Source organism: Ovis aries, chromosome 25 (genome assembly GCF_016772045.2).
Source record: "Ovis aries strain OAR_USU_Benz2616 breed Rambouillet chromosome 25, ARS-UI_Ramb_v3.0, whole genome shotgun sequence".
Classification (NCBI taxonomy): Eukaryota; Metazoa; Chordata; class Mammalia; order Artiodactyla; family Bovidae; genus Ovis; species Ovis aries.
Genome location: NC_056078.1, coordinates 27,046,308 through 27,069,632, shown reverse-complemented (window position 1 = coordinate 27,069,632; position 23,325 = coordinate 27,046,308). Strand labels below are relative to the sequence as shown.

The window sequence follows — 23,325 nt, the reverse complement described above, 5'->3', positions numbered from 1 at the left end:
TTGAAAGAAAATCCCTTTGGAAGGAGGAGGAGGCAGCTCAGCCAAGTGACAGCTACTTAAAAATCACCCACATGAAAAACCAACCCGGAGGCAGTGACCTTTTCAAGTGTGGTCCTTAGACACAAGTGACTGCACTGTCCCAAAGCTCTGCTCAAGAGACGATGCTCACTCACAGTCAAGGTGGTGCCTGTCTGTTACCAGGTCTGCCCTGCTGCCACAGGCCAGGGCAACAGACCCAGAAGGGAAGTACAGAGTCCCTGCTGACCTGCATGATGGTTGTGAGGAAATCTGAAAATAGCACCCCTTCTGTTGGACTGAGGTGGCTCCAGGCCAGGGCACGTGCTGGCTTGCTGAGAGGACAGCAGCCAGGTGGACTCCTGCCCTCACTTGCCCCTGGACATGGAGACCCCCACTCCCTAGTATCAGGGAGGGAGATGGAGGCTGCTGGTCACTCTTCTATTCACAGTAGATAAAAGGTCAGTTCTGTCTGTGGGTCATTCACTTCCTGTTTCAGCTCCATGTGAGGGGTTGAGGTAAAAAGAGAGAGAGGCCCTCTCCAGGTCCTTTCTTAGCCAACCACAGGTTGGGAAGCAGGCTGGGATTTGGGGCAGTCCCTGGGATTCAAAATCCCACGAGGGCAGATTTTTGAAGGCCCCACTACTCAGAGAGTGGTTCCCTGGCCAGAAGGATCAGCGTCTCATGGGAGCATGTAGAAATGCAGAGCCTCAGCCCTTCCCCATATGTGCTAAGTGAGAATTTGCATTTTAAAAGACGCCTGGGGAATCCACATGAACTCTGAGGCACACTGGTCTCAGTCACATGAAGACTGGGATGTCCAAGCCTCCAAGCCTAGGAGTGTGGTGGGTAGAACATGAGCCCAAAAGTCAGACTGGTCAGAGTTCAAATCTTGGCTAACTAGGACTGGAGGTAAATTCAAATGCCACTTACCAGCCAGAAAGCAAGGAAGGCACTGGTGACCTTGCACCAGCTATGCTCCCTCCCTGAGCCTCAGCTCCCTCTTCTGCAGAATGGGATTGAGAGAGCCTATGTAACGTGAAAGCAGCTGGCACAGCATGCAGCTCAAGAAGTTTGAATTTCTACTTGGTCAACGCTACCTGGGTGCCCATACCTGGGTAGCATGGAACAGCTCAACCTATTTCCCTAAACCTCCCCTACTCTCACCCTCTTTCACATCTGTTTCCAAAAAGTCTAGAGCAGGTCCTTCTCTGCCCAGCTGAATTCCCTGCAACTCCCTGTGCATGAGAGAGCCTGGTGTATGGATGCTGCCACTGGAACACGTCTGTCTTACCAGCAGTAAGATGGCCTATGTTACTGGAGCCAAGTACCACCCACACGATCACACTTAATCTTCATGACAGTATCACGAGGCAGTACCACGAGGATCCCCACTCTTTAGATGAGGAAACTGAGGTTCAGAGGGGAAAAGAATCCCAGGTCACATGGCTAGAGGGTGGCAGAGCTGAGTGTCAAAGCCATACGCCTCCTAAGCCGTGCTCCTCTCTCTATTCAGTGTCCCTTTGTGGGGGAGCAGGATTCATAGTCACCTTCATATCCCTCCCCAGTCTCCACTGCACAGTATGCACAGGAGCAGAGCAGGATTCTGGTTGAAAGCATTGGTGGTGGTGAGGGGACTGGTCAGGGTTATGAGTGTGGCCAAGATTAAGGGGGCCCTGGGGGCTGTGGTCAGGGTCAGGGCCATGCAGGCAAGAATACCAGGATTTGGTCAGGGTTGGTAGCAAGTGTACTGTGCTTCTCCACTCTTACTTAGCCTTGGGTTTCAGGTGGGTGGTCTCAGGTTAAAGGCAGGCATGCTTTTGGGTTTTTGAGGATCTCCTTCTGGCCACCCCCTGGAGCCTGAAGTGTCAGATGAGGGTCCTAGACTCTGCCCTTCCATTTCCTGGACCTGGTTCTATACAGCCTCTCTGTCCCCTGCTCCCCCTAAATGCTGCTCCCACATGCCCAGAGGCAAGGTTCCTCCAGGCATCACCCTAGACTTTCCCATCACTGCCCACCCCAACATATTCTGTAAGCAAGCGGGGTCCCCTGCCCAGGGCTGGCTCCGTCTTGGGTTGAGAGGATGAGGCTCGATAAAGCCAGGTGTGAGGCAGCACCAGGGGATGTCGGCAAAGCCAGCTGGGATAGGAAAGTCATCCGGCAACCTGCTCTGGGCAAGTTTCTGCTGAGCCTTTGTCAAATCACAGCAAATCTCCTAACCTGACAATCTGATCAAATCCTCCCGGAGCCGGTAATGCACAGACTCTTCCATCAGCATGTGCTCACCGTCTCCGCAGGCAGTAGCCTTTAATGGGATGGAGGTGGGTGTCTGGGCGCGGGGGGGGCGAGAAGGCCCACTGGCCTGGTGTCAGACCATGGTCTGCATCCCCGGGATCGCTGGGGGAGCTGTGTGGGGCCAATGAACCAGTGCGGAGATGGATTCAGTGACTGATAATTTCAGACACGGAAAGCACTAAGGTGTGTTTGATATTCGTGTCAGACAAGCTGTGGTTTGGTTTCAGTCCCCTTTAGATCTTCAGAGGAATGGAAAAAGGAAGTGAAGAAGAAAGAGCGGCCCAGAGAGAGTTGGAAGAGAGAAGATGACCTTCCAGGAATTCCCTTGAACTTCACGGAACGTGGCTATAAATGAAGGAACACAGGACATTACCTCCCTGCATGAGCCCCAGCTCCTGCTCCACCCCAGAGGGAGTCCTGAGGCGCCGAAATGAAATTAGAGCAGGACCATCAGGCTATCCTTGGGTCCCAGGGCCCCGTGCCTTCCCTGGCTGAGCAGGAGGGCAGTTTGCTAGGGCACAGCCTTTGGGACAGTCTGAGTAATGCTCTGAGCTGTGGGGACAGCTGTGGGGACAGCCAAGGATGTGAGGACAGCCAAGGATGTGAGGACACAGGGTTTTAGCAGGGCTCCAACACTCTGGGAGCACACTCACCACCCCAGTTCCCAGAATAGCAAGGCCAATGCACCCCTGGGTACTTACAAACACCTCAACGGTGACAGAGACAGTGCTGTTCAGAGGGGGGTTGCCCGCGTCCTTGGCCATGACGGTCAGATAGATCAGCCCGTTGGGTATCTGTTCATAATCCAGGGGGCGGCTCACGCTGATCACTGAAACGACAGGACAGGCCCCAGGCCCTCTGTAAGTGGACTTTACATGCCCATCTGGACAGGGCTCCTCTTTGGGCAGAGAGGGTGTGGCTGGCTTGGCCTGGTTTTTCCTCCTGCCTGTGAACTCCCAGAGCCTCATGGACTTGACTGAGGTCTCCTGACTAGCTGATCTGTGCCAGGCCCACTCTTGAGTCCAGCAGGTGGCACCTATTTCGGTGGTAATGTAAGCCCCACTTTACAGATGAGGAAAGCAGGCTCAGAGAGGTTCAGTGTCTTCCCCAGAGACACACTGCACATGCCTGGACTCTCACCTTTTCCTTTCATGCGAAGCCATTGATTTTCAGTTTTGGGAAGGAAGACGTACTGGCTTGGGAGTGGGGGCATAGGCAGTCTGCAAAGGCATTAGCCACAATATTAAACTGCCACTTTCTATTTGGGAAACAGAAACACAATTACCATTTTAGTAATATAAAACCCAAGGAGGGTTCTTCTTGCTGAGAAGGTGGTGAGGTGTGAGGGTGGGCGGAGGTGTGGGACTGCTCAGCTTTTACAAGGGGGACACAGATCCTACAGAGGTCCTTAGGCTGTAGCACCTGAGCCAGGATGCAGCTTCTGCAGGTGCCTGTCTCTGACACAACTGTGGGGTAGGAGGAGGAGTGAGTCCCACAGTCAGAGTCACCCAGTGCCCATCTGCTCTGTCTTGCGGACACTGAGCTCATCTTTCAGCTTTAGGGAAGCTTCGCGGAGGAGAGGACATCTAAATGATCTTAAAGCTAGCCAGAGGTAAAAGGGAAGCAGGGCAAAGGGGCCGGGAGGAAGGGCTTTCCCGGTGGAAGGAGCAGACTCTGCAAAGACACAGAAGTCGCCCCGTCAGGTGCGAGTGCAGGTGGTTCTCAGCAGCTGGACTCTGGCGGGGAGGCAGGTGCTGAAAGGAACCAAGAGCCAGATCCCAAGGGCCTGCCTGGACAGTTTTGCTGTGTGACTCTGGCAAATTGCCCTCTGTCTCTGGGCCTCGAAAGAAAAACAAGTGGTCTCTTGGGATCTTGGAGCTTGAGGTTATTGCTGCTATTTCCTTCCTGGGCTCCTGGGATCAGGACCCACAGTAGGGCAGGTAGGGCAAGTTCCAGAGTATGGAACTGTGCCTGGCCAGGCAGGGAAAGGCCACTGCCAGGAAGGGCTGGGCAGTAGCCACAGCATGCCCAAATGATGGGGAAGCTTGGCTAATAAGCCTCCCCCAACCTACCACATACCAGTGGTATGATCTGATCTGCCCAGATACCTTTTCTTAACAGAGACCTCACACACGGTGGTAACTTAAGAAGCCCAGCTGGCCACAAAACTAAGTTCAAAGATCTGGCTGATTGGAGACACAGATCTTGAACCTATGAAAAGGTGACCCCATGCCATGTGCTGCTCCAGCCGACAGGAGCTGTGGGGCAGCTCCCCAAGTGGTCCAGGGCGTCTGGAAGGCAGAAGGGCCCCCTCCTGAGACAGGTGTGAAGTGCAGCCCTGTTCCCACCTGTCGACCCTCCTCCCCAGGCCGGGCCCTCATTCCTGCACATACCACCATAGCCTTCATACACGCTGATGTCGAAGTAGCTGCCGAAGGCAGAGGCATTGACAATGCTGTAGGTGATCTGGTTGTTGGGAGGGGAGTCTTCATCTGTTGCCTGGAAGGAAGATGATGAACAGGGCCCATGAGTTTTCAGTGATGCTGGGGCCAGAAGAGGGTGGGAGGAAGGAAGGGCTGGCCCTTCTCTGAGCACCCTTCTCTGGGTGATCCAGGCTCTCCTTGTCCCCGAGTTGGAGGCTACCCTCTGGCTCCCAGCAGACGCACATGATGTAGGGGTGTGGAGGTATCCTGGAGAACCTAGAGGGCAGGCTGAAGGCCTAGAGGGAACAGAGGAAGTCTAGGCCTTATCCAGAGGATGTAAAGGGTCTCCACTACACTTGGCATGACCATTACTTGGACCCCTAGTCCCAGCTTGACCTTCCTATGCATGGAGGCCTTCCCTGACCACTGGACCGGGTTAGGTCCTGTGCTGGACACCCCATTCGTCTCCTTCCTGATTATAGCCTGTCTACTGTCTGCCTTCCTTGTTCAAACTGTCAGCTGCACGTGGGAAGGAACTTCATTTCTTGACTGCAACTGATACCTAGAGTTTGGCACACAGTAGATGTCTAATAAGTGCAGGTTGCATGAATGTAAGGAGAGAAGAAGACACTTGGAACGGGGTCAGGTATCCTCCTCCTCCTTGATCATCTCTGGTGTGGCTGCATTAATCAGCTCTTTCCAAATGTCTCTGACCCTAGGAGCCTCCCTCCAGTCTGCGTGTAAGAGGAGCTGGGCAGGGTCCACTGGGGAGCTACGGCCATACTGGCCATACATGGTGTCCCCCATGCCCACCTCTTCCACCTTGCCCTTATCCCTGCCTCCTTCAGAAATAAGTTCTAATTGGAGGCTCTGGGTCCTGTCACTCTGGGTCGGCAGAGGAAGGGGCATGAGACATTAAGCAGTTTCTGATTACACGTTACCGACGTATGGTGGAAGGACTCACTGCAGGAGGATGCTTGAAGCATGGAGTCCCAAGTCCTGGTCCTGGCTCTCTGCTCATTCACTGGGCCTGCCTCTCCCTTCCTGTCTCCCCTCCCATGAACTGGGCTGTGTCCATGGGCTCTGGTGGTTTCCAGCTGCAGCTGTACCTGACTGCAGGCTATCACTAAAGGGTCTGGATGGGGGACTTTAACAAGGGACTGCTTGGCACTCACCAGGGGAGGTGCAGGGTGGTGACTGGAGACCTAAAATCTAAGCCAAAGCAGACACTAGTCTTACTCAGCAATCAGGGATGCAAAGTGATGCTCAGAGGTGGGCCTGACCCAGATCGAGAATGTGACCCCTGATCTGAGCAGAATCCTTCGTGGATGGATGTCAGCACTTCTTGCAGTGGCTTTATAAAGGGGTAGTCAAGGAGACGGCAGAGAGAGAGAAGGACAAGGGAAACACACAGATCAGAGGGCACCCCGGCATCTTACCCGGAGTCGCACCAGCTGTGTGACGGAAGGCTCGTTCTCTCTCAGCGCGCCCACGTAGGCATCCTTCTGGAAGGTGGGCACGTTGTCATTGACATCCAACACGTTGATCCTGACCCGGCCTGTGGTCTCCTCACCGCCCCCATCCCGGGCAATGACCGTCAAGGTGAAGCGTTGGATGAGCTCGTAGTCCAGTCTGGCAATCAGCATGATGAGTCCTGTGTCCTTGTCCAGAGAGAACCTGTCAGGCCGGGAGGAGGAAGGGAAAAGACACCCTGGTTTAAAGCAGTTTGTGGATAAGGGCCTGCATTTACCAGCCTGTCCTTGCCCAAGGTGATTAACAGAGAGATATTAACGAAGTCTGAAATTTGCCTTGTCATTTTCCCTAAATAAGAGCAGCTATGTTTAACAGGAGGCGGTGGGCAGGGATAAGGACCACACGAGAGATGAATGATGGTCAGGTACTGAAAGGGCAGGAGTATGTTGATTTAATCAATGAGGAAATTTGGGCAGAATGACGCTCCTCTTGCTGTGGACAACGGTTTCTGCCTACTGGAGATATTTAGATGTTAAGGAACTGCAATGGTCAGAAATTCTTAAAACTGATACCACAAAAGTACAAAAGATTATTAGCAACTACTAAGAAAGATCATATGCCAACAAACCAAACAATCTGGAAGAAATGGATAAAGTCCTAGAAACACACAGACCTCCAAGACTAAATCATGAAAAAATAGAAAGTCTGAACACACTGGTTACTGGTAAGGAGAAGACCAGGTGGATTCACTAGTGAACTCTAGCAAAAATTTGAAGAACAATCAATTCCAATCCTTCTCAAACTCTCTCCCAAAAGAGAAGAGTAAGGAATACTTCCAAACTCATTTGATGAGTCCAGCATTACCCTGATACCAAAACCAGATAAGGACAACACAAGAAAATGACAGGCCAGCATCCCTGATGAACAAAGATGCAAAAACCTCACAAAACATTAGCAGATCAAATTCAACAGAACATTAAGAGGATCATACACCATGATCAAGTGGGATTTATTCCAGGGATGCAAAGATGGGTCAACAGCTGCAAATCAATGGGACACGGGACAGTAACACAGTGAGGGGTCGTATCATACGATCATCTCACTCAACACAGAGTAAGGGCTTCCCTGGTGGCCTAGTGGTTAATAATCCACCTGCCAACGTAGGAGACACAGGTCCAATCCCTGCTCTGGGAATATCCCACATGCTGCGCAGCAACTAAGCCCTTGTGCCACAACTACCGGGCCAGTGCTTTTAGAGCCGGTGAAGCACAGCCACTGAGCCCACGCTCTGTAGCTACTGAAGCCTGTGCCCCTAGAGCACATGCTCTGCAACAAGAGAAGCCACTGCAACAAGAAGCCCATGCACTGCAATGCAGAGTAGCCCCTGCTCACCACACGAGAGAAGGCCCGTGTGCAGCACAGAGACCCGGGCTAGCTGAAAATAATGAACAAACCTCAAAAAACACAGAATAAGCATGTGAGAAAGTTTGGTATGCATTTATGGTAACAACTGTCAACAAAATGCATATAGAAGAAAAGTATCTCAAGATAACAAAAGCCATATGTGACAAGCTCACAGCTAACATTATACTCAATGCTGAAAATCTGAAAGCTTTTTCTCTAAGATCAGGGACAAGATAACGATGCCCACTCTTGTCACTTTCATTCAACATAGTACTAGAAGTCCTAGCTAGAACAATTAACCAAGAAAAAAGCGGGCATTCAAATCAGAAGAGAAGTAAAACTTTCACTATTGACAGATGACATGATATTATTTGTAGAAAACCCAAATCACTCCATGAATAAAAGGTTAAAATCAAAGGAATTTGGTAAAGCTGCAGGATACAAAATCAATATACAAAAATCTGTTCTGTTTCTTTGTACTAATAATGAACTATCAGGAAGAAAAATTAGGGAAAAAGTCCTACTTACAATTGCACACACACAAAAATACACACACACACAGTAAAATACTACCTCAGAATAAATTTAACCAAAGAGGTGAAAACCTATACACTGAAAAATATGACATTGATGAGAGAGACTGAAAAAGACAAATAAAAAGATATCCCATGCTCATGGGTTGAAAGAATATTGCTAAAATGTCCATACTCCTTAAAGCAATCTGCAGATTTAATGCAATCTCTATCAAAATTTCAATGGCACTTTCCACAGAAATGGAACAATAATCCTACAATTTGTGTGGAACCATAACAGAACCCCAGAGCCAAACTAATCTTGAGAAAACAGAACAAAGCTAGAGCCATCACATGCCCTGATTTCAAACTATATTACAAAGTTACAGGAACCAAAACAGTATGGTATTGGCATAAAAGCAGACACATAGATCAGAAGAACTCTCGCCTGAAGTGCTGGGTGGAGGTCTCTGTCTGAGGTACCCTATACATAGCAAGAGAAGCTAGATGAAGCACAAGAGAAAAAAAAAAAGTTCTTCTTGGAAGACATGATGATGGAGTAGAAGGATGTGACCTTACCTCTTCTTACAAAAACACTAAAATCACAATTAACTGATGAACAACCATCAACAAAAAGAATCTGGAACCCATCAAAAAGGATATCCTAGATCCAAACACAAAGAAGAAGTCACAATAAGATAGTAGCAGGGATGCATCTGTGATAAAATCAAATCCCATACCTGCTGGATGGGTGACCCACTGGAAAACAATTATATCATGGCAGTTCTCCCATAGGAGTGAAAGTTCTGAGCCCCATGTCAGGCTCTCCAGCCTAGGAGCTTGGCAATGGGAACAGGGGCCCCAGAGAGTCTGGCTTTGAAGGCCAGCAGGGTTTGATTGCAGAAATTCCAAAGGACTGGGGGAAACAGAAACTCCACTTATGAAGTATCTCCACTGGGACCCAGGAAAAAAGTAGTGCTCACATAATAGCCTGGACCACACTTACCCGCTGGTATTAGAGGGCCTACTGTGAAGGTGGAGCAACTATGGCTTAATGCATGGACAAAGAAACTGGAGGCAGCAGTTCTGGGGAGTACTCACTGGGAGCCCTCTTGGAGGCAGCCATTTTCTCATTAAGGCCTGGCCCCAACCAAAAGCCTGCAGGCTCCAGGGCTGAGACACCTCAAAGCAAACAGCCAACAATGCAGGGACACAGCCCCGCCTGTTAGCATACAGGCTGCCGAAAGTCTTCTTGACTCTCGGCAGTGTTAAAGAAGCGTGCAGCTATTATCCCTTTAAATATTTTCTCAGGTCCCACACAGCTGCCCACTAAACACACCCCCTGACACGTCTCTGTCCACCAGAAGGACAAGATCCAGCCCCACCTGCCAGTAGGCAGGAACCACTTGCTCCCATCAGAAAGTCTACACAAGCCTCTCAGCCAGCCTCGTCCGACAGGAGGGCAGAAAGCAGAAGCAAGAACTACAACCCTGCAGTCTGTAGAACAGAAACCACAATCACAGAAAGTTAGACAAAACGAGCCAGCAGAAGAATGTGTCCCAGATGAAGGGAAAAGATAAAATCCTAGAAGAACAGCTAAGTAAACAGCAGACAGGCAATCTACCCAAAACTGAACTCAGAGTAACGATAGTAAAGATGTTCCTAGCTCTCAGAAAAATAATGGAGCCACAAATCAAGAAGACATAGGAAATACTTAACAAAGACCTACAAGAGCTAAAGAACAAACAAACAGAGGAACAATAAAATATCTGAAATGAAAAACACACCAGAAGGAATCAATGGCAGAATAAATGAGGCAGAATACAGATGACTGGAAGACAGAACGGCAGGGATCACTGCCACGGAACAGAACAAAGGAAAAAGACTAAAAAGAAATTAAGACAGTCTAAGAGGCAGAGGAATCAGAGATCAAACTGCCAACATCCGCTGGATCATGGAAAAAGCAAGAGAGTTCCAGAAAACATCTATTTCTGCTTTATTGACTATGCCAAAGCCTTTGACTGTGTGGATCACAATAAACTGTGGAAAGTTCTGAGAGAGATAGGAATACCAGACCACCTGACCTGCCTCTTGAGAAACCTATATGCAGGTCAGGAAGCAACAGTTAGAACTGGACATGGAACAACAGACTGGTTCCAAATAGGAAAAGGAGTACGTCAAGGCTGTATATTGTCACCCTGCTTATTTAACTTATATGCAGAGTACATCATGAGAAATGCTGGGCTGGAAGAAGCACAAGCTGGAATCAAGATTGCTGGGAGAAATATCAATAACCTCAGATATGCAGATGACACCACCCTTATGGCAGAAAGTGAAGAGGAACGAAAAAGCCTCTTGATGAAAGTGAAAGAGGAGAGTGAAAAAGTTGGCTTAAAGCTCAACACTCAGAAAACGAAGATCATGGCATCTGGTCCCATCGCTTCATGGGAAATAGATGAGGAAACAGTGGAAATAGTGTCAGACTTTATTTTTGGGGGGGCTCCAAAATCACTGCAGATGGTGATTGCAGTCATGAAATTAAAAGATGCTTACTCCTTGGAAGGAAAGTTATGACCAACTCGATGGACGTGAGTTTGAGTGAACTCCAGGAGTTGGTGATGGACAGGGAGGCCTGGCGTGCTGCAATTCATGGGGTCGCAAAGAATCGGACACGACTGAGTGGCTGAACTGAACTTAAGAGACCTCTGGGACAACATTAAATGCATCAACATTTGCATGATAGGGGTCCCAGAGGAGAAGAGAGAGAGAGAGAAAGGACTTGAGAAATATTTGAAGAGACAGTAGCTGCAAGTTTCTTTAACATGGGGAAAGAAACAGGCACCCAAGTCTAGGAAGCACAAAGAGTTCCAAAGAAGGGCTCTTTGGGAGTCTTTAAACCCAAAGAGGAAGATGCTGAGACATATTAGTAATTAAATTGACTATATATATATATATATATATATATATTTAAAATAACAAGAGAAAAGCAACAAATAACATAAAAAGGAACTCTCATGAGTTTATCAGCTGATTGCTCAGTAGCAATTCTATAGGTCAGGAGGGAATGGCACAATATATTTAAAGTGTTGAAAGAGAAGAACCCACAACTTTACCCAGCAAGGCTCTCATTCAGATATAACACAGAAACCAGTAGCTTTACAGACAAGTAAAAGCCAAGAGAATTCAGCATCAACAGATACATTTTACAACAAATTCTAAAGGAATTCTCTAGGCAGAAAAGGTCTAAACTAGAAACAAAAAATTCATGAATGTGAAAACTCATCAGTAAAGACAAATATACAGAAAAAGGTAAGAAATCATCCACACACAAATATGGTATCAAAACTAAGCAAGTGTGAGAATGCAGGATATGGGAAAAATATTTGTAAATAATGTAACTGACAAGGGATTAATCTCCAACATCCATCCAGTTGGCCAAAGTTTGGGTTTTTCTATAAGACCCAAATAAACATTTCTCCAAGGAAGACATACAGATGGCCAAGAGGCACATGAAAAAATGCTTAACACTGATAATTATCAGAGAAATGCAAACCAAAACTACAATGAGATGTCACCTCACACCAGTCAGAATGACTATCCTCAAAAAGTCTACAAACAATAAATGCTGGAGAAGGCGTGGAGAAAAGGGAACATTTTTACCCTGTTGATGGGAATCTCAATTGGTACAATCACTATGGAGAACTCCATGGAGCTTCCTTAAAAAACTAAAAGTAGAGCTGCCATATGATCCAGCAATTCCGCTCTTGGATATATACGTGGAGAAAAGCATAGTTTGAAAATATACGTGCACCGCAGTGTCCACTGCAGCACTGCTTACAGTAGCCAAGAAATGGAAGCGACTTAAATGTCCTTCGATAGAGCGATGGATGAAGAAGATGTGTTACAGATGCACAGTGGAGTATTATTCAGCTTTAGAAAGAAAGCAGTCATGCCATTCGCAGCAACATGGGTGGACCTAGAGACCGTCACACAAGCGAACAAACCAAACCAGGAGAGACAAATATCACACGATATCACACCCTTGGGATCTAAAAAAGTTACAGATGAATTTATTTACAAAACAGAAACAGACTCACAGACTTAGAAAAGAAACTTATAGTTACTAAACGGGAAAGGCAGGGGGTGAGTGAAGGGATAAATTGGAGTCTGGGATTAACATATATACACTACTATATATGAAACAGAAAATTGACAAGAACCTACTGTTTAGCCCAGGGAATTCTACTCAATATTCTGTAATAATCTATATGGGAAAAGAATCTGAAAAGGAATGGAGATATATATATATATATATATATATATATATATATATATACACACACATACATTTATATATTTATATTTATATAATGGAATCACTTTCTGTACACCTGAAACAAAATATTATAAAGCAACTATACTACAGTATAAAATAAAAATTAAATTAAAAAAGAAACACAGGAAGAATTAAACCAGACTACTATTTTACACCATGTACAAAACCAATTCAAAATAGATTAAAAACTTCTATGAGAGACTCAAAACCACAAAACTAGAAGGGAAGCTAATGATGACTTTTTGGACTCGACCCAAATAGCAAAGGCAAGAAAATAATAAACAAACGAGTGGGACTACATTAAACTCAAATGCTTGTGACAGCAAAGAAGCCATCAACAAAGTCAAAAGACAACATACAAACTAGAATATTTTTGCAAATCATGTCTGTGACAAAGCATTCATATCCAAAATATGCGTGTAAAGATCTCATATAACTCAATAGTAAAAAATGAAAAAAACAACCAAAACAGAAAACCAAACTAATTTAAAAATGGGCAGAGGCTTTGTATAGTTATTTTTTCCAAAGGAGGTATACAAATGGCCAACAGGCACACAAAAAGATGCTCAAATCACTAATCATCAGGGAACTGCAAATCAAAACACAGTCAGATATTACCTCACACCTGTCAGAATGGCTATCACCAAAAAAAAAAAAAAAAAAAACCTCCAAGATGTAACAAGTGTTGGCAAAAATGTGAAAAAGGGAACACTTGTGAACTGTTTGTGGGAATATAAATTAGGGAAGCCACTATAGAAAACAGCATGGAGGTTCCTTAAAAAAAACTAAAAATAGAGCTACCATATGACCCAGCAATCCCACCACTGGGCATTTATCTAAAAAATACAAAAACAGTAACTTGAAAAGATACCCGCAACCCACATTCACTGCAGCATTTTCACAACTGTCAGGTATGGAAACAATGTAAGTGTCCATCAAAGAATGATGGATAAAGGAAATGTGGTGTGTGTATACACGTACACACACACACACACACACACACACACTGGAATATTATTCAGCCATGAAAGAAGGAAATCCTGCAATCTGTGGCATGAAGAGGCCTCCTAAAGGCAGTATGCTAAGTGAAATAAAAAAGATAAAGACAAATATCATATTATCTTATTTATACGTGAAATCTAAAACAAAAAGTCGCTCAGTCATGTCTGACTCTTTGTGACCCCCCATGGACTATAATTGCCAGGCTCCTCTGTCCATGGGATTTCTCAGGCAAGAATACTGGAGTGGGTTGCCATTTCCTTCTCCAGGGAATCTTCCTGACTCAGGGATCGAACTCGCGTGTCCTACTTTTCCTCCACTGGCAGGTGGATTCTTTACTGTCTGAGATACCAGGGAAGCCAACAAACAAACACAGAGTTCATAAATACAGAAAACATTGGTGGTCGCTAGAGGCAGGGTACATTACAGGGGTGGATGGGAATGACAAGTAAAGGGGGTCAAAAAGTATAGACTTCTAGTTCTGAAATAAATGTCATGAGGATATAACAGACAGCATGGTGACAATCCTTAATAATACTGTATTGCACATTTGAAAGTTGCTGAGAGTAGACTCCTTATCACAGGAAAAGAACTGTAACCATGGACAGTGATGGATGTTAACTTAACTAGACTTACTGTAGTGATCATTTTGCAACATACATTGCATCACTAGGTTGAACACCTGAATGTAATATTACATGTAATTGTACCTCGAAGAAAATAACATATATTGGGGAAATTAAAATAGAAATCCTTCCATCCAGAGTTTTGCACTAAAATGTTTTGAAAAGGCAGCAAAGCCTCCAGCAAGGGGAGGGGTGGCTGGTCCTCTCTTGGGAGCATGTCTTCCACTCGAGGGACTGAGTCTTGAGTAAGTGGCTAGTTAATATCTCCCAGGGAGCAGTAAGGTCCAGTGACACCATCCTTCCACCTTCCTCCTCTAAAGATTTCCTCAGGAACCTCCTCTGAGCTCTCAGTTGACATTTGTGTGCTCTGAGCTTGTCCACAGCTGCCAGCCTCCAAGCCTGCAAGGTCCTGGCTCTGAGACCAGGAAAGTCCTAAGCCCAGAAGATGGGAAAAGATGAGAAAAATCCAAGACGATCAGAACAAGGCCACATGAACCTGGGTGTCCCAAGGGACAGGGGCATCCTGTGCGCTGGTCCTATTGTTGGTTCCTTCCTTTCATCTGGAGAGTAGCTGAGGATTGTTAAGTACACCTAACAGTCTCTGTCTCCTCCTGGTCATTTATACGGAACTGGGACCAGTAATCCAAGCTGACAGCAACTGTCTTACTCATTACGTTTGGCTTCCAGATGTACCAGACACTTCGTTTTCAGAAACAGACATGCTCTCTGAATTCAGCCTGGCTTTCGATCACGTAGAAAATGAGAGGGCTTCACCTTGGCTCAGTTTAACTGAAGACAAGGGAAAGAGATGGCTCAGAACCTTGGCGTTACAGAGCAAAGCTGGCATAGGTCAGGGGGAGAGCTCACCCACCCACCTAATGGTCAAACAACTTCCTGCTGTAGGTTGTGTAGCCTGGTGATGAAGACCAAATGCTGAGTCCTGGCTCTGGCACTTATCAGCTGAGTGCCTCTGGGCAAGTAACACAGCCTCTCTGGGCTATAGTTTCCCCATCTGTAAAGTGGGGATAATAAGAGAGCTTAGCACCAAGTTCCTGCAGCGTTTAGTTGTGAGGATTACATCACATAACATGGGCAAAGCACTTGAAAAAGAGCCTGACGAATAGTGAGGGCTTCCTAAATACAGCCATTGCTGTTGCTGCTGGTGTAATATCAGTAGTGTTTCCAGAGTGACAGTGAAAGTCGCTCAGTTGTGTCCAACTCTTTGCAATCCCATGGACTGTAGTTCCTTCAGGCTCTTCTATCCAAGGAATTCTCCAGATCAGAATACTTGAGTGGGTAATCATTCCCTTCACCAGCGGATCTTCCCAAACCAGGGATTGAACCCAGGACTCCCACATTGCAGGCAGATTCTTTACCATCTGAGCCACCAGGGAAGCTCAAGAATACTGGAGTGGGTAGTCTATCCCTTCCCCAAAGGATTCCTGACCCAGGAATCAAACCGTGGTCTCCTGCATTGCAGGTGGATTCTTTACCATCTGAGGTCCCAAGGAATTTATTCCTGAAGATGGTGGAGTAGAGGAAACGAGCTCACCTCCTTTCAGGAAAACACCAAAAATCATAATTAACTGCTGAACAATCACCATCAAAAAAAAAAAAAAAGACTCAATCTACTAAAAAAAAACAACACAAGAGGGCTTCCCTGGTGGCTCAGTGGTAAAGAATCTGCCTGCAATGCAGGAGACCTGGGTTTAATCTCTGGGCCAGGAAGATCCCCTGGAGAAGGGCATGGCAACCCACTCCAGTATTCTTGCCTGGAGAATTGCCATGGATAGAGGAGCCTGGCTGGCTACAGTCTGTAGGGTTGCAAAGAGTCAGACACGATTGAAGCGACTTTAGCAGCATTAAGAAAGGTATTTTATACCCAAAGTAATGTAGAAGCCGCAACACAATGGCAGTAGGGGTGCTTTCATGATGTAATTAAATCCCATACCTACTGGGCAGGTGACTCACAAACCAGAAACCAATTATACTGCATAGAATAACTATACTCCCACAAGAGTGAGAGTCCTGAGCACCACATCAGGCTTCCTAACCTGGAGGTCTGGCATCGGGAGGAACCCTCAGAGCATTTGGCTTTGAAGGCCACTGGGGCTGGAGTACAGGAGTTCTACAGGACTAGGGGAAATAGAGACTCCCCTCTTGGAGGGTGCACACAAAGCTTCCTGTGCACTGGGGCCCTGGGCAAAGAAGCCTGGGCCGGACCTACCTGTGGGTATTGGAGGATCTCCTGGGGAGGTGGAGGTCGGCTCTGGCTCACAGTGCAGGCAAGGACACTGGAGGCAGAAACCTCAGGGAATATCCATTGGCATGAACTCTCCCGAAAGTTGCCATTTTGGCACAAAGACCTAGCCCTACCTATCTAACAGCCCGCAAGCTCCAGTGCTGGGACACCTCAGGTCAAACGACCAATGGGATGGGAACACAGCCCAATTCATCAGCAGACAGGCTGCATGAAGCCATCCTGATCCCACAGCCACTTCTAAACAGTCTTTGACATGGTCTTGCCCATCAGAGGGACAAGACTCAGCTGTACCAACCAGTGCGCAGGCACCAGTCTTTCCCACCAGGAAGCCTGCACAAGCCCCTGGACCAACCTCACCCACAAGGGGGCAGACACCAGCAGCAAGAGAAGCTTACAGTCCTGCAGCCTGAAGAAAAAGGTCACAAACAGAGAAAGTCAGACAAAATGAGATGGCAGAGGAATATGCTCCGTCTGAAAGAACAAGATAAAACTCCAAAAGACCAACTAAGTAAAGTAGAGATAGGCAATCTTTCTGAAAAAGAATTCGGAATAATGATACCAAAGATGATCCACAAGATCTTGGAAAAAGAATAGAAGCAAAGAGCCAAAAGACACAAGCTATGCTTAAGAAAGACCCAGAAGTACTAAAGAACAAACAGAGTTGAACAATACAATAACTGGAACGAAAAATACACTAGAAAGAATCAACAGCAAAATAAATGAGGCAGAAGAACAATAAGAGAGCCGTAAGAGAGAGTGATGGAAATCAATGCAGGAGAACAGAATAAAGAAAAAAGAATGAAAAGAAATGAGGACAGTTTCAGAGGCCTCAGGGACAATGTTATACACACCAACATTTGGATTTTAGGGGTCCCAGATGAAAAGAGAGAAAAGGGCTGAGAAAATATTTGAAAAGATTATAGCCAAAAACTTCCCTAACATGGGAAAGGAAACACTCAAGTTCAGGACATGCAGAATTCCACATAGGATAAGACCAAGGAGGAACATGTCAAGACACATAGTAATTAAACTGACAAAAATTAAAGACAGAGAAAAAATACTAAAAGTAGCAACAAGAAAAAAAAACTATAAGGGAATACCCATTAGATTATCAGCTGATTTTTCAGCAGAAACTCTACAGGTAAGAAGGGAGTGGCATGATATAGTTAAAATGATGAGAGGGATAAATCTACAACTAACAATACTCTACCCAGTAAGGCTTTCATTCATATTCAATGGGTAAATCAAAAGCTTTACAGATAAAGAATTCAGTACCACCAAACCAGCTATATGACAAATTCTAAAGGAATGTCTCTGGGTGGAGAAGAAAAAGCCATAATTAGGGACAAGAAAATTATAAATGTGAAAGCTCACCAGTAGAGACAAACACACAGTAAAAGTAGGAAGTCACCCACACACAAATATGGTATCAAAACTGTTAGGGACCAAACGACGGTCTCTAGGACCTGAGTCATGTTTACCAGAAAGAGACAGGATATGCGCTCATCCTGCCTGGCCAATCATGTAACGCCAGCTACTCCTGTAACTGAGACAAAGAACTGCCTGTATATAAGCCGCCATACTCCTCTGTTCGCGGCTCTTGTCGGATTCCCTTGTGTGGGATGAGACTTGAGCCCTAGCGTGCTAGAGATAAACTCCCTCCTTGTTTTTGCATTACTGTGGTGGACTTGCTCTCTCGGTCGGTTCGGAGATACGGGCTCGGAGCATAACAAAAACCAGCAAGCATGGGAAGACAAGAGGAGAAATGCAGGGTATTGGAAATGCATTTGAAATTAAGAGACCAGAAACTTAGAACAATCTTGTTTATATATAGATAGCTATATCAAAACCTCACAGTGACCACAAGCCAAACATCTACAATAGAAAGATCTACAACACAATCTTTTGGATTAAGAAAGTAATCCAAACATGAGACCAAGGACAGTCATCAAATCACAAAAGAGAACAAATGAGGAAGGGAACAAAAAAACCTACAGAAACAAATCCCAAACAATCAACAAAATGGCAATAAGAACATAATCATCAAAGATTACCTTAAATGTAAATTGACTAAATGTTCCAACCAAAAGACACAGACTGGCTGAATGGATACTAAAAATAGACCCATATATACGCTATCTTGGAGGAGGAAATGGCAACCCACTCCAGAATTCTTGCCTGGAGAATCCCATGGACACAGTAGCCTGGCGGGCTACGGTCCATGGGGTCACAATAGCTGGAAATGACTGAAGCAACTTACCATGCACCTACGCTATCTAAGAGAGACCCACTTCAGGTCTAGGTACGGAGACAGACTGAAAGCGGAAGGATGGAAAAAGGTATTCCATGCAAATGAAAATCAAAAGACAGCTGGAGTAGCAATGCTTATATCAGACAAAATAGACTTTAAAATGAAGACTGTTATAACAGACAAAGAAGGACACTACATAATGATCAAGGGATTAAATCAAGAAGAAGATATAGCAATCGTAAATATATATGCACCCAGCATAGGAGAACCTCAATATATAAGCCAAATGCTAACAGCCGTAAGAGAAGAAATCGACAGTAACACAATAATAGTGGGGGACTTTAACACTCCACTTACATCAGTGGACAGATCAACCAGACAGAAAATCAATATGGGAACAAATATAGACCTTAAATGACACAATTGACTAGATGGATTTATTTGATATTTATAGAAAATTCCATCCAAAGTGAACAGAATACATTTTCTTCTCAAGTGCACATTGCAACATTCTCTAGGATAGATCTCATGCTGGGCCACAAAGTGAGCCTCACTAAATTTAAGGAAGTTAAAAACATATCAAGCATCTTTTTAGATCACAATGCTATGAGATTAGTAATTAACTACAGAAAAAACAATAACCCTGTAAAAACACAAACACGTGGAGGCTAAACAATATGTTACTAAACAAGGGATGGATCACTGAAGACATTAAAGAGAAGTTTCAAAAGTACCTAGAGACTGACAACAAAAACAGGATTCAAAACCAATGGGATGCAGCAAAAACACTTCTAAGAGAGAAGTTCGTAGCAATACACTCTCACCTTAAGAAACAAGACAAATCTCAAATAAACAACCCAACCTTACACCTAAGGCAACTAGAGAGAGAACAAACAAAACCCAAAGTGAGAAGGAAAGAAATTATAAAGATCAGAGCAGAAATAAAAAATATAGAGACAAAGAAAATGATAGAAAAGAACAACGAAACTAAAATCTGGTTCTCTGGAAAGATAAACAAAACTGATAAACCTTTAGCCAGACTCATCAAGAAAAAAGGGAGAGAGCTCAAATCAATAAAATTAGAAATGAAAAGAAGTTACAACTGACACCACAGAAATACAAAGGATCATAAGACAGCACATCAAGCAACTATATGCCAATAAAATGGACAACCCAGAAGAAATGGACAAATTCTTAGAAAGGGACTATCTCCCAAAACTGAACCAGGAAGAAATAGAAAACATGAACAGATGAGTCACAAGTACTGAAACTGAAACTGCCTTAAAAACTTCCAGCAAACAAAAGTCCAGGACCAGACGTCTTCACAGGCAAATTCTATCAAGCATTTAGAGAAGAGTTAACCACTTATCCTTCTGAAACTCTCCTGAAAAACTGCAGAGGAAGGACAACTCCCAAGCTCATTCCATGAAGCCACCATCACCCTGATCCCAAAACCACAAAAAGATACTAGAGAAACGAAAATTACAGCCCGATATCACTGAAGAACAACACGAATTCAAAAATCTTCAAGAAAATACTAGCAAACTGAACCCAACACTACATTAAAAGGATTATACACCATGATCAAAGGGAGTTATGTCCACAGATGCTAGGACTTTCCAATATCTGCAAATCAGAGTGATACACCACATTAACAAATTGAAGAATAAAAATCTTACAATCATCTCAATATATACAGAAAAAGCTTTTGATAAAATTCAACAATCATCTATAATAAAACTCTCCAGAAAGTAGGCTGAGAGGGCACCGACCTCAACATAATAAAGGCCATATATGACAAACCCACCGCTAACATTGTACTCACTGGTGAAAAGCTGAAAGCATTTCCTCTAAGATTAGGAAACGACAAGGACGTCCACTCTCGTCACTTTTATTCAACAGGCTTTGAAGTCCTAGCCACAGCAATCAGAGAACAAGAAGAAATAAGAGGGATCCAAACTGGAAAAGAAGTAAAACTGTCACTCTTTGCAGATGACGTGATAATATATATAGAAAATACTAAAGATTCCACCAGAAAACTATCAGAGCTCATCAATGAGTTTGGCAAAGTTCCAGGACATAAAATTAATGCAGAGAAATCTATATACTAGTACATTTCTATACACTAACAACAAAAGATCAAAAAGAGAAACTAAGGAAACAATCTCATTTACTATCGGATCAAAATGAATAAAATAGGAATAAACCTACTAAAGAAGCAAAAGATCTGTACTCTAAAAACTATAAGATGTTGATGAAAAAAATCAGAGATGACGCAAACAGAGGGAAAGATATATCACATTCTTGGGTTTGGAGAATTAATTTTGACTATTCTATACAAGGCAAAAGATCTGTACTCTAAAAACTATAAGATGTTGATGAAAAAAATCAGAGATGACACAAACAGAGGGAAAGATATATCACATTCTTGGGTTTGGAGAATTAATTTTGACTATCCTATACAAGGCAATCTACAAATTCAATGCAATCCTTATCAAAGTACCAATGCTTTTCCCCTCCACAAAGCTAAAACAAAAATGTTTTAAAGTTGCATGGCAACACAAAAGACCCCAACTAACCAAAGTAATCCTGAGAAAGAAAAATGGAGCTGCAGGAATCAGGTTCCTTGACTTCAGACGCTTCTACAAAACTACAGTAATCAAAAGAGTATGGTATTGGCACAAAATCAGAAATATAGATCAATGGAGTAGGCTAGAACGCCTGGAAGTAAATCCATGCACCAATGGTCAATTAACCTATCACAAAGTATACAAAAATATACACCAGAGAAAAGACAGTCTCTTCAACAGTGGTTCTTGGAAAACTGGATATTACTTGTAAAAGAATAAATTTCGAACATTCTCTAATACTGCATGCAAAAATAAGTTCAAAATGGAGTAAAGACCTAAACGTAAGGTTGGACACTATAGAACTCTAAGAAGAGAACGCAGGCAGAATACTCTGATATATAGCAAAGCAGCAACGTTTTCGGATCTCCCTTTACAGTGATGAAAGTAAAACCAAAAATAAACAAATGGAATCTAATTAAACTTAAGAGCTTTTGCACAGTAAAGGAAACTGGAAACAAAGCGAAAAGACAACCCACAGAAAGGGGGAAAATATTTGCAAGGGAAGTGACTGACAAGGGATCAATTGCCAAAATCTACTAACAGCTCATGTAGGTCAATTAAAAAAAAAAACAACAACAAAACCTCAAACCACCCAATTAAAAAATGGGCAGAAGATCTAAATAGACCTTTCTTCAAAGAGGACAGATGGCCAAACAGCACATGAAAAGGTGCTCAACATCACTAATTATTAGAGAAATGCAAATCAAAACTACAGTGAGGTATCACCTCACAGCAGTCAGCATGGCTAGCATCAGAAAGTCTGTCAACAATGCTGGAGAGGGTGTGGAGAAAATAAAACCTTTGGTGGGAATGTAAATTGGTACAACTATTATGGAGAACAGAATGCATGTTCCTTAAAAAACTAAAAATTGAGCTAACATATGATCCAGCAATCCTACTTCTGGCTGCATATCCAGAGAACCCACAATTCAAAAGATACATGCACCTCAGTGTTCACTGCAGAACTCTTTACAATAGCCCAGACATAGAAGCAATCTGAAAGCCCCCTGACAGAGGAACGGATAAAGAAGATGTGGTACGCATATACAATGGGATGCTATTCAGCCATAACAAAGACCGCAATAATGCCATTTGCGGCAGGACTTAGAGATCAGCAAACTAAGTAAGGTAAGCCAGAGAAAGACACATATCATGTGATATCCCTTACATATGGAATACAAAGATGATACAAATAAACTTATTCACAAAACAGAAACAGACTCACTGACTTCAAAAACGGACTCATGGTAACCAAAGGGGAAAGGTAGGGGAAAGGATAAATTAGGTGTTTGGGATTAACACATACAAAGCACTGTATGTAAAATCAACAAGGACCTATTGCCTAGCACAAGGAACTCTACTCAATATTCTATGATAACCTATATGGGAAAGGAATCTGACAAAGAATGGATATATGTATTTATATAACTGAATCACTCCACTGTACATCTGACGCAAACACATTGTAAATCAACTATGTGTTAGTTGCTCTGTCATGTCTGACTCTTTGTGACCCCGTGGACTGTAACCTGCCAGGTTCTTCTGTCCATGGGATTCTCCAGGCAAGAATACTGGAGTAGGGTTGCCATTTCCTTCCCCAGGGGATCTTCCCAACCAAGGGACTGGGTCTCCAGCATTGCAGGCAGACTCTTTACTGTCTGAACCATGAGGGAAGCTCATCAACTATACCCCAATATAAAATGAAAATTAAATTAAAACAAAATATTGAAAAGTTAAAAAAAATGTATGTACAATTGCACTCTAAGATTTTTAGAAACTAAAGCAAAAGGGAAAATCTGTTATTTGATTTTCATTTTTCAACAGAAGGAAAGGAGAGGAAAAAGTTTGTTTAAATGGTTATTTTTCTCCATTGGCTTAAATGTCCCCCTTGTAAAATAAAGATATTAGGCAACTTATAAAAAAAAGAAAGTAAAAGAAAAAAAAAAGCTTCTTCATTCCCCAAACTAAAATCTACTTCTCCCCAAACTAAAATCTACTTCTGGGGGTCAGTGAAACCATGCCCCAGAGAGTTTTGGGGATGTGAGCAACACTGTGTCACAACCAGGGCCAAACCAGCAGCGGTGCCCATGAGTTCTGA

General features: G+C 44.1%; 1 protein-coding gene across 1 annotated transcript in view; it reads right to left on the bottom strand.

Moving 5' to 3' along the window:
• The window catches only part of LOC132657144 (cadherin-23-like), a 349,318-nt gene that overhangs the window by 44,210 nt on the left and 281,783 nt on the right, over window positions 1–23,325 (bottom strand). Inside the window, exons 15-17 of the mRNA XM_060406596.1 lie at window positions 6,173–6,410; window positions 4,704–4,809; window positions 3,012–3,139 (exon numbers count right to left, since the gene is read on the bottom strand). Coding sequence (XP_060262579.1) covers window positions 3,012–3,139; window positions 4,704–4,809; window positions 6,173–6,410 — 472 coding nt within the window. The remainder of the gene's footprint in view (window positions 1–3,011; window positions 3,140–4,703; window positions 4,810–6,172; window positions 6,411–23,325) is intronic.